The 12,344-nt window shown below is 39.8% G+C and overlaps 1 protein-coding gene across 2 annotated transcripts in view; it reads left to right on the forward strand.

The window, feature by feature from the left end:
• The window catches only part of TMEM71 (transmembrane protein 71), a 30,745-nt gene that overhangs the window by 390 nt on the left and 18,011 nt on the right, over nucleotides 1-12,344 (forward strand). The window contains exons 2-5 of one of the 2 annotated variants that reach the window (XM_036830884.1): nucleotides 1,252-1,327; nucleotides 2,548-2,608; nucleotides 4,593-4,805; nucleotides 6,332-6,447. In XM_036830884.1, coding sequence (XP_036686779.1) covers nucleotides 1,288-1,327; nucleotides 2,548-2,608; nucleotides 4,593-4,805; nucleotides 6,332-6,447 — 430 coding nt within the window. In that variant the 5' untranslated portion in view covers nucleotides 1,252-1,287. Of the gene's footprint in view, nucleotides 1-1,251; nucleotides 1,334-2,547; nucleotides 2,609-4,592; nucleotides 4,806-6,274; nucleotides 6,448-12,344 lie in introns of both variants that reach the window. The other variant, XM_036830885.1, reaches the window with a different exon arrangement.

Genomic DNA, 12,344 nt, shown 5'->3' on the forward strand with positions numbered 1-12,344 from the left:
CTGAAGTCTCTTTCAGTGTTACTAATACTTGATTAACTATGAGTTAACTGTAGCCTGTTATAACTATTTGTAAGATGTAGCAGTAAGACCTTGCTTTCTGCTGTGCAACTTGTTGGCTTAAAATTAAACTTGATGATTGGGAGTAACTAACATAGGGTAATTTGGGCTGGACAAAAAGTGAAAGGACAAGTGACCTACTAGTATGTTATAGAGCAAACAATATTATTTTATATTCCAAACCATTAAAATCTATGAATGTCTGCTTTGACTTAGAGATCTTCCAAGGAATGCCAGAAAGTTCTCCTGATTTCTCTTAAGGTCTCTGTAAGGTAGGATCTATATTGTCTAACAGGTTTTGTGTATAGTTTATTGAAAGAATCAATTTGAAGCTATAGAATTATTTGGGTTTGTTTTAATGTGTGACAGCTACGAAAACAATCCATTACTAGTTATCACATTTGAAAAACGTGGATAGAGGTGATGAATCAGAAAAGAATTTAGTCTTACCTTACTATGCTACTAGGATAGTGATATACACAAAGTTTAATAGTCATTGGAAAGTAGATCTATGTCATGAATGGTAAGTGATCAAAGTTTACCTAATCTACACACTTGGATATGTGTTTGTTTAATTTGTAACTGAGAAAGTAAATTATATGTTCAGGAGCACTGAGTTTTGAAATCTGCCCAGTGACATACTATTTTTAGTGCCATGCTACTTATGCTACTTAGAAATGTCCAGGGTGGTAGCAACTGGAAAAGACCACCAGCCCTCTCTGTAGCTACCTGTCAATGATTTGAAGTGTTGGGTGTTGGACACCAATCCCCTAGCATTGTTTGAACTTGATAATGAAGTTGATGTGTGTTGGATGATGAAAATACAAATACATCTATTTAGAGGGTTCTAGAACCAATCTTTTTTTTCTGATTTCTTAATCAAATAATTAATTTTTATTATTTTATTTTGATTACAAGTCAACCTTTGTAAGTCTAGTTTTCCTGAATAAAATGTTGTGCTTATTTAGAGAAAAAGATTATTTAGATGCACTGAGCAAGACAATGGAAAATGTAATCTAAAATCGTAGAGGCAGACACAACCTCAGTGGTCCTTCAACCCTGCCTTCAATCCCATTTATCTCTGTACTCTTTCAGTAAACAAATCTGACTAGTGTAATTAGTAGATGCCATCTGTTTTGGCATCATCTTTCTATTTTTAATACGTAATCCACCTTTTTTTAATGTCTTCTGCAGAAAATCTGTGAAGTTTGAACAAGCAGCCTTCCCAAGATGAACCGAATATCTCAACTGATGTCAACACCAGTAGCAAGTAAATGTAGGAGAACTGCTCTGTGCAATTATCTTTTGAACGATTAGACTTCTTTTAGAAATTTCCTTGCTTTGATTTTGCTGATACTCATACCATTAACCATCTGTCAGTAGCTTGTGCTTCTTAAATGCCAGTGTTCACTTTGGCAATGATTTTGACTTCATTTCTTTCCTTGAGAGAAATGTGGTATTTTTCCTTTTAGTAGGAAAAAAAAATCACCATTTTTTGATGCCTGTGCATAAATGTGAAAGGGGATTGTTTATCAGTTACTATTAAGATGCAAAACGGTTGGTCTGTAAAAAAATACCGAATGATTTTGATAGCTACTTGCAGAAAATGTGGGCGTTGTTCAAACGGTAGTGGTTTCAAATTTCTTCCTTCCTCTTGTTATTTTCTCCCCAAACCCTGCTTCTGCCCTCCCTCACACTCCTACAATTTTCTCCTTCAAATCCACCAACCCAATCTGAAAGTCTAAACTCCTTTCTTTGTCTTAGATATTTATTGACAGTAATGGAACCAAGTTTCACTGAACCTGTCTATTAGAAGTATTCACACCATTACTATGTAATATAAAATGCTGCTTTAGAGTTTAGAATGTTAATCAACTACAACTCTCCCCAGTTGAAATCTGTTGCCATGCCTTTGGTTAAACTGGAACATGAATGAATGCATGATCTATTTTTTAATTAAGAATACTCACAGGCGTCATATATTGGAAAATCATTTATATAAAACAAAACTTTATTTTTTTCCACCACTCATCTTCTGCTCATTATTTTGTAATAGAATTGCCTTCAAATGCACTAATGAGAGAGAATCTAGGCAGATGATTGAATTCCTCAAATGACTGAGTAAGCTAAAATAACCAGAACATTGGGTAATTGATTCGGGTTTAGGACAGCTTCACGTAAGATGTTTTCTTCCTCCTTTTCATGAGTCAGTTTGATGCTAATGGCATATTATTGCCTCATCCGAACTAAGGAACCTCTCAAGGAGTGTTGAGTGAGAGAAGAGACAGAAGATAGAAGCCCCTAGATTATGTCTTGCTGCCCGTAGAGGCCTGGTGACAAGTTGTGCTCGTCCTGATTCATTGGATGGCTGCACCAGTTGGAATCTCAGCTAAGGCTGGAACGTCAGCTATTCACACCCTCCACTGTTCGCAATTATGCATGTTGATGCAGTGTGATAAATTTGTACTTCTCTCTCATTTACTTACGCAGATTCTTCCCGGTCTGAGAAAGAATACACTGCAGAGCTGTCTCCCCCATGCATTTTCCCAAGGTATTCCATGGGGCTTTTCGCAAGAAAAATCAATCATATTCTTTCTGTGTGCATTATTTTGTTGTATTCTTGGCTTAAAAATATTGGAAAATCCCTGGCAGTCCAGTGGTTAGTAATCGGCTCTTTCACTGCTGTGGCCTGGGATTCAATCCCTGGTCAGGGAACTAAGATCCCGCAAGCCACGTAGTGCGGGATATATATATTAGTTTTAGGTTTCATCCAGTTTCGGTATGGAGGTGTATTTCCAGTCCCATGCACATACAAATTGCAAACTTGCCTAACCTAATAATGGAGTTTGGGAGGGAGGGAGGTGAGTGTGTGGGCAAACGTGAATGGTTTGTTTGTTTGGTGAGTGGAGAAACTACCAAATACCGATGCATGGTTACTTTTTCTCAAATTGATGTTCTCTTAAATATGCTTTTACTGTCTCACTTTACAAGGGCCACAAGGGTCTAGACCAGTGCACAAGCCAGCCAAATGTCACGCTCCACTAAAACTTGTAGAATCTACCATTTTGTTCAAGTTCTGCAGTGAAGTCTCTTTTCTTTTCATTCCTTACTTTTTTTTTTCTTTTCTTTTTTTCTGCTTCTCTGTCTGTCTTTTATTCATCACACAGGCATCAGCCAATGTTTCCTCTAGCATTTTGTGAAACGTGCCAGTGGTATAAAGGGATCATGCTTTGATATTAGAATCTGTCCCTTTTTGTAAATTCTAGGCCTCCTACTACTATCAAATGCATCAGCCAAAGATGAACAAGCAGGTCACGTGGAAAGAGCACATGCTTTAGAGTCAGAAAGACCAGGGTTCAAATCTTAACTCTGCCACTTAGTAGCTGTATAAAATACCCAATTTATTTGCCCTTCTGCATCTCATTTTTTTTCTTCCTGCTGTACTATAAAGATAATAATACTTATCTTATAATAATGCTTTTAGGGAGGTTTGTGAAAAGCAGATTAAGTATGAAGTATGGGCCAGGCTCATAGTAAGTTTTCCATAAATATTATCCATTTAAAATAGTATTTTGCTAACTTTAGTGCATGTAATAATTGTGAATAGGTTTTTTTCTTTGATGGCACCAGTTTATTTTTTTAATTTTTTAAATTTTTTATTGAAGTATAGTTGATTTACAATGTTGTGTTAGTTTCAGGTGTACAGCAAAGTGATTCAGTTATATATATTCAGAATATATATATATATTCTTTTGCAGATTCTTTTCCCTTATAGGTTATCACAAAATATTGATATTGTTCCCTGTGTTATACAGTAGGTCCTTGTTGGTTATCTATTTTACATACAGTATGAATAAGCTTTAAACTTAAAAAATTTTTCAGAATTTCAGTAAAGCATGAGGCATGAGGTTGCCTTTCAACCATATAGACATGTGATTGTTTTTCAAACCTAAGACAGATACAGATTCACCCAACTAAGTAGAAGACTTCCCTGGATAGCAAATCAGGGACGGTAGCTATGCAATCATTTGTGTGGTTGACCTGAGGGAAATTGGCAAAAGCCAAAAAGATCTCTCTGACTGCATGTTCTCCTATAATTCAGATATGTCTGGTGGTTGTGTAGTTATGATTTATCTATTAGAGTGACAAGAGTAAGGATATAGCATTCAGAGGGTTATTTGAAGTAAGGGTCGGGTGGAGGAGGCTCTGAGCTTCCAACATCCCAGGTAGGCTGTTTTGCAATTTTTTCCATCCAAGGATGAGGGGTATCATATGGTGAAGAAACTGATTAGCCCTAAGTTTTCATCAAAATGTTCAAAACAGAAAGAAACACTAAATGTGCCGTAGCTCAGTTGTCTCGCAGGTAAAGAGATGAAAGTCAGAAGTTTAAGAGAGACAGTCTCAGGGGTGCAGAAGTAATTGGTAGCCAGGAATGCAAAGAGGTGGTTTTCCTTCACAGTGACTGGAAATGTGGTTTTTGTGTGACTGGCTGAACCGGATGGAGATTGAAAGGTCTTCTCTCATTCCCTCTTCAGTTTTGCCTGTGATTTCCTGGATGGTGACAGTTCCTTTGAGTGCTGCACCATAGATCCCCTGACAGGCTCCCACTTTGCCTGTCGCCGAAGTCCCAGACTCCTCACCAATGGCTACTACATCTGGACCGAAGACAGTTTTCTCTGCGACAAAGATGGCAACATAACTCTGAGCCCCTCCCAGACCAGTGTCCTGTACAAGGAGAACTTAGTCAAGTAAGTAGAGGAGGTTAGGTAAAAGGATCTGAAGTCCAACCCAAACGTTAATTATTCATTCATTCATTTGTTCATTCAACATCGTTTATAAGGAGCCCATTACTGCTCCAGATAGTGGAAACACACAGGCTCCTAAGGGGCAGGGGTGGCCGACATGAAAACAAAAGAAAGTAATGAAGCGATACAGGTGCCGGGAGAGAAGCCTGGATAGAGGGTAGCAGAGGGGAGAAGGAAAGGAGGCCCATTTTATTTGGAGCGACAGGTTAATACAAGCTTCCTAGAGATGAGGATGATTGATTTGAGTCTTGAGAGGTGCAGGCTGTTAGTTAAGATAGATGTAGGAAAGAGGACTTCCAGAAAGAGGGAACAGGCATGGAGTTCTAAGATACCCTGATACAAAGTGAGAGGAATGGCACATAGTTTGGGAGGGCTACCACTTAGGGTGGAAAGGGCTGCTCTCCCAAGAGAGGAGACTAAGCCCAGAAGCAGGGCTGGATTGAGGAGGTTACATTCCAGCCTAAGAAGGTTGGGCTTTATTCTGTAGATAAAAGAGGAGCTATTGACAAATTATCAGATTCATCCTTAGCAAGATAACACTGATTACAAGGTAGAAGATGGATTGTTGGGAGTGTGGATGTGTGGGGAATCAAAATCTTTTGGAAATGCAATTACCAAATCACGTCACCACCACCCCCTTCCCCTTGACATACTTCAGTGATCTCCCTGTGCTCTTATGTTAAATTCCAACTCCTTCACATAACAGTCAAGGTTATTCATTATCTGCCTTCTTTTTACCTTTCCTGACTCATTTCCTAGCATGACTCAATATGAGACTTCTTGTTCATATATCCCAGAAAGGCTCCCTTGACTCCAGATTAGCAATACCCCTCCTGGTGCTCTCAAAGCAGCCTCGGTTAATGCGGTCAGAACACACATCCGCAGAGCACGGTAATCAAGGGCAGAGAGGATGGAGCCAGACTGCCTGGGTTTGCACCCCTGTTATGTCACTTACTAGCTGTATGACCTCAGACAAGTTCTTTAACTCTTTGTGCCTCAGTTTCCTGATCTGAGAAATGAGGTAACAGTAGTTCCTACCTCACAGGGCTGTTCTGAGGATAATGTGAGTTACTATATGTAAATCACTAAGAAAGACACCAGGCACATGATGAGGTCAGTGAAAGCATTAGCCGTATCTGCATTATTTTTGCCTTTCTCCCATACTAGATTATGAACTTTTTTGACCCAAGGTTTTGTCTTTTATCTCAATATACTTGACATTGATCCAAGCACCTGGCACACACAGAAATTTAAGAAACTTCTCTGGAATTAATAGAGGAAACAAATGAAATGAGCTTCACGGACCTGCGTGGTAGAGATGTGCCCTGTGCATCCATTTTCACTAAATTCTCCGCGTTGACCCTGAGTTGACTCCTACTCATTATTCACTTGCTACTTTCATTTCTCTCCAGAATATTTAGAAAGAAAAAGAGAATCCGCAGTTCTTTTTCTTCTCTCTTCAACCTCAGTGCCTCTGAATCTTGGCTGCATGGAAACATCTTTGGTAATGCTGACTCTTCCCCCAATGAGGACGTCTGGTTGGAGGGGGTCAGGAGGCTGGAAGCAAACCATTGCAATGAAAATGGTGAGTTTGAACCTCTTTTTCCATGGTGAAATTTCCAAATGGGCAGTAGCAACCATGTGGTCCTGGACCAATGTAAAATTCAGAGACAACAGTCATTTTGATATAGAGGATGAACCACGTTTTAAATATTCACCTAAAGTCCTCTCCATGCTACTTATATAATCCAAATGCATTTATCTCCATGTCATGCAAAATAGCCTAATTTCAATGTGTAAATTATTAAGTTGATAATACCTGGAACATATTTGCACATCTCCAATGGATCTTTTCCGTACAGGATTTGGGTGGAGAAAGAATACTGGAATCAAGGTTAATGTCCTAGTTTGGGTACATTGTGATAGTTACTTAACTTTGCTGAGTCTCAATTTCCTCATTTTTAAGACAAGATATGTATACATAGTTATAATAATGTAATACATATATATAATATATTCCTGTTGAAATATATGTTATATGTATAATTAGATATATCATTATACATATTATGTAATACACATTGTGTAATACACATTATGTAATATTAATATATCTAAATATGTATGTATAGATCCATATATACACATATGTATGTAAACAGTGATGGGAATTCAAAGCCTATCTTGAAGATTAAGTGGAACAATGAATGTCAGGCATAGTTCAATGCCTGGTACTCAATAATTTGCAGTTATAATTATTTTTATTACTAGAATGGAAACCAAGGGTATTTTTGGGGCACCTACCATCTGCTAGGCACTGTGCTAACACTGAGAATAAAAAGGCGAATACAAATATAACCCCTGTCTCTAGTTTACTGGGGCAGGGGTGTGGTGAGGCCCGGACCTTTGTTAAATAACTGCACAAATATAAAATAATAATTATGGCAAGTGCTATGAAGAAAAGGTATCTGATGTCCTGGGAGATTTGACCCATTCAGAAACTCAGGGAAGGCATCTCTGTGGAAGTGGCGTTTGAGCTGAGTTCTGGACAACGAGGGGGGCGTTTGGGGCAAAGGGGGAAAATAGGAGCATTCTGGGCTCAAGAGACAGAAAAGGCTAGGGTCTGGGGAGTCTACTGAATAGGTTTGCTGGGTGAGGAAAGACCACATGCATGGTTTAGGAAGATATTCCGTTTAAGTTCCTTTAGGACATCCCGGGGTGAGTCAGAGGGGCGGTCTGAGTTCAAGCTATATGTCTGTGAGCCATTTCAGTCTAGGTGGTCACTGAAGCTGTGGAGTGGATGAGATAGATCAGGAGAGAGTAGAGTTGGCTAACAGAGAGCCTAGAACGGAATTTTACAAATCCAAACGTTGAATGGGTGAATAGGACAGGATTAGCCTGCAAAAGAGATAGAGAAGAGGCACCCAGAGAGGCGAGAAGAAAACCAGGAGAGTGTCATGTGATGAAAAGCAAGGGGAAACAGTGATACCGGAGGAAGGGAGTAGTCAACCGTGGCAAGTCATGCCCCAAAGTTAAATAGGATGCGACTGGTATCATCGACCTGGAGGTTGTTGGTGGCCGACTGGAAGAGGCAGAAGAGAAGCAGAAACAGGGTGAGGAGGGTATGGGGGAAACGCAGTGGAGGCCTGGGGTATTGAGGGCTCTTCAGGATGTCTTCCGGGAAGGGAAGGAGGGAGACCAGGTCCCTTACATACACGCATTGGACCTGATCACACTGATCTGCGCTGTTTCCTGAACACCACGCTCTTCCTCAGTTCTGCCGCTTCACTCCTGTTGCTCATATGCTGGGATTCGTTCATTCATTCATTCATTCATTTGTTCACTTGGAAGATTTTATTGAGGGCCAACTAGGTACCAGGCATCGTTCTACACACTGGGACGTATCGGTGAACAAAACAGACAAAACTATTTGTTCACACGCAACTTGCATTCCTTGGCAGGAATGCAGTGACGTAAATTACGTAGCATGCGGGAAAGTGGTAAGCAGTGTGGAGCAGCAAAGGAGGAAGTGATGAGCATTTCAAGTTTAGGTAGGGTGACTGGCATGGCCTTCCTGAAAGTGACTTTTGAGCACTGACTTAAACGTGGGAGTGAAGCATCTGGGGAGAAACAATCCGGGCAGAGGAAATGCAAGTGCAAAGGTTCTGGCCTAGGAGGCTGCGAGGGGCTGAGTGAGTGAGGGGAGAAGAGAGGTCAGGATCTCAGAGGTCTGTGGGTGGCAGCCACTGTGGAAGGACGGTGAGAGCTGTGCGACCATTTCAAAGGCTTTGCTCTCCGCTCCGAGTGAGAGGAGAAACCACTGGAGGATTTTGAGCAGAAGAGTAATGTGATTCAGCTTACATTTTGACAACATAGGTCTGGCTGCTGTGTTCAGGTTAGATGTAAGGTAGGTATAGAGGGCAGAAGCAAGGAAACCAGTGCAGAGGTGTCAGAGTGACTCAGGTGGGAGAGAATGGCAGCTTGAACTAAGATGTTAGCAGGGTGGCGGTGAGAATGGGAAGGATTCTGGATACATTTCGAGGGTAGAGCCAACAGGATTTTGCTGACGTGCGCTGAGAGAAAGAAAGAGAGCAGTCAAGGGTGCTTATTATATGCTAAGCACTTTATGTTCTGTCTTGTTTATGTTATTTATGTATTATATTATTATTTATATATTACCTTGTTTATATACATTATCATGTTTAAACACCTCAAAGTCCCCTAGGAATTAGGTCATATTATCGTATTTATTATCATTATGATAAAATTGAAGTTCAGGGTTAAGTAACTTGCCCATGTTCATTTAGTTTATAAACAGCAGAGTTGGAATTCAACCTAGGTCTGTCTAGTTTGAAAACCCAGCCTTTGCTCTATTGCCAGTAAGGATTTTCCTCTCCTTTCCAGCATATACCTCATAGTCCAGGCCCAAAGAGCAAGCAAGAGGAGTCACATAACGCAACCATATAATAATTTAAAGATATGGTCCTTACATGTCCACTATTTTTCTCAACCTGCTTCCTGGGCAGACAGCTCAAATACTACATTATTTTTGTGAAAACTCTTTGATTTGTAGTAATTATAGATTCATAAGAAGTTGAAAAATAAATAATACAGAAAGAACCTGTGTACCCTTCACCCAACTTCCCCTGCTGGTAAAACTTACTCAGTAGTACATTATCAAAACCAGGAAGTTGACATTGATGCCAGACCATTAAGATTTCACCAGTTTGTGTGTGTGAATGTGTGTGTGTGTGTTACACTAGATTCATTTTAAAAAATAGAGTGCTTGTTAAATGAAGAAACAATTCCTTATGTTAACAAACTAGTAATTAAACTGAGTGTATCCTAGTTCCCCACAATAACAAGGATGTATAAACAGGACAAAGATAAGGGAAAGAGGCAGGGTTGTGGTGAGTGGGCCTGGAATGATAGACTGAAGATACCTGAAGAAACTTCTGTGCCGTGTTGAGGACTTTGGATTTTATCTAATTGATCAAGGATATTTTAGAAGCCTATTTTATTTTATTATTTTTTATTGAAGTAGAGTTGCTTTACAACGTAGTGTTAGTTTCTGCTGTACAGCAAAGTGAATCATTTATATGTATACATATATCCCCTCTTTTTTAGATTTCCTTCCCATTTAGGTCACCACAGATCACTGAGTAGAGTTCACTGTAGGTTCTCCTTAGTTACCTATTTTATACATAGTAGTGTATATATGTCAATCCCAATCTCCCAGTTCATCCCACCCCCTCCCCCCCTTGATGTCCATAAGTTTGTTCTCTACACCTGTGTCTCTATTTCTGCTTTGCACATACACTCTTTTTGATATTCTTTTCCATTGTGGTTTATCATAGGATACTGAATATAGTTCTCTGTGCTACACAGTAGGACCTTGTTGTTTATCCATTCCATATCTAATAGCTTACATCTGCTAGTAGAAGGCTCTTAAGCAAGGCAATGACACAATCAGATTTAGATGTTTAAAGATTTCCTTTACAGCACCATGAAGTGAAGATTGGATGGAGGTACCTAGTGGGAACTCAGAGGCAATTAAAACCAACTGGCACACCAGGCACAGTGGCTCTGGAAATAGAGAGAAGAGACTGAAGGAATCTTTTTCGAGGTAGAATTGACACGCTGGTGACAGATCGAATGTAGTGATGAGAAAGTGGGAGGAATCAAAGAAAACGGATGTGTTTAATTCGGGGAACTGCATGAAAAGTTCTGCCTGTCACCAAGGCCTGGAAGACAGTCTGGCCGAGTGATGAGGACGATGAGCTTTTGAGCTGAACGGACCTAAATTCAAGTCCTTGAATCGCCTTCTCCAACCTGAGTGTTCTTGGGGAAGTAGGTTAACAATTCTGATCTTCTATTTCTACGTATATAAAATAAGAAAAATAGTAACATGTGGAATTGTTGTGAGGATGAGATGCAATAATTCATGGAAAGGACATATTAGCACAGGGTCTGGTGTCCTGCACAATATGAATTAGCTCTAAAAAGGCAAAAAGGAACAGATTGGGGTCAGGAAAAGAGACCATGAATTCTGTTTCTTATGAGTTAAATTTGTAGTACTTATGGGAAGTGGACAGATAGCCAGTAGGGGTTTGGAAGTGTAAGAAAAGAAGTCAGGAGTAAGGAAGGATCTGGATATTGATTTGGAAGCCAGTATGAGAAGTAGTAGATGTCTTTGGAATAAAGGAGGAAAACAAGTGGATGAGCAGAAAGGAGAGTTAAGAAAGGGATTTAGGAGGTTAAACAGAAGCTCCAGTAATAATTATCCCTAATAGTAATGAGTGCTATGGACCAGCACCATTGCAACAAATCCATTATGTTATGTCATCACTTCTCTCCAAAGTCTATGAGGGAGTATTAGTTGTGTGTGTGTGTGTGTGTTAGGAACACAATGTAAGATTTACCCTCTTAGCAAATTTCTAAGTATACAACACAGAATTGTTACCTATAGCCACTGTGCTGTACAGACCTCTAGGATACATTCATCTTGTGGAACTGAAATTTGGACTACTGAAATCATGCAGCATTTCTCCTGCTGTGTGTGGCTTATTTCACGTAACACAATGTGCTTCAGGTTCATCCATGTTGGTGAGGATGTGGAAAAAAGGGAACCCTTGTGCACTGCTGGAGGGAATGTAAATTAGTACAGGCGCTATGGAAAACAGTAGGGAGTCTCCTAAAAAAATTAAAAATAGGACTACCATGTGATCCAGCAATCCCACTTCTGGATATATACTCAAAGGAATTGAAATCAGGATCTCAAAGAGTTATCAGCAGTCCATATTCATTGCAGCATTACTCACAATAGCAAAGATAATGGAAACAATCTAAATGTCCATCAGCAGATAAATGGGCAAAGAAAATGTGGCATATACATACAGTGGAATGTTATTCAGCCTTATAAAAGAGGGAAATCCTGCCATTTGCAACAACATGGAGAGAGTATTATGATTATCCCCATTTTACCGAGGGAAAATCTAAGGCAGATTAGATACTTTTCATGGGGCCATGCAACTAGTAAGTAGCATAGGCTGGCCTCAAACCGAGGCATCTTGAGTATGTGCTCACTGTGCTACACCCAGGACAGGCACTGTGGGGAAAGTTTCTCAGGCAGAGGACCAGAACAGCATGATGCCATGAAAGAAGAGCATATAAAGAAAGGACTAAGGGTGTGCCGCTTGGTAAAGAGGTCAAGTGTCCTGGAGCCTTAAAGAAGTCTCTGGTAAAAAAGTTATGCACGGCATCTTCAATCAGAAGGCAACTAGAATACAGCAGAAACTAACACAACAATGTAAAGCAATTATACTCCAATAAAGATGTTTTAAAAAAAAAAAGGCAACTAGAGGTGATCCTGCCAACTCTTGCCATCCCTGACAGATTGGCATGGATACCTACAGTGAGAAGGAGCCCTCTTTACTTTTTAATTGAGATATAATTCATATCATAAAGTTTACCATATTAACA

The sequence above is a fragment of the Balaenoptera musculus genome, chromosome 17, assembly GCF_009873245.2.
Source record: "Balaenoptera musculus isolate JJ_BM4_2016_0621 chromosome 17, mBalMus1.pri.v3, whole genome shotgun sequence".
NCBI classification, from domain to species: domain Eukaryota; kingdom Metazoa; phylum Chordata; class Mammalia; order Artiodactyla; family Balaenopteridae; genus Balaenoptera; species Balaenoptera musculus.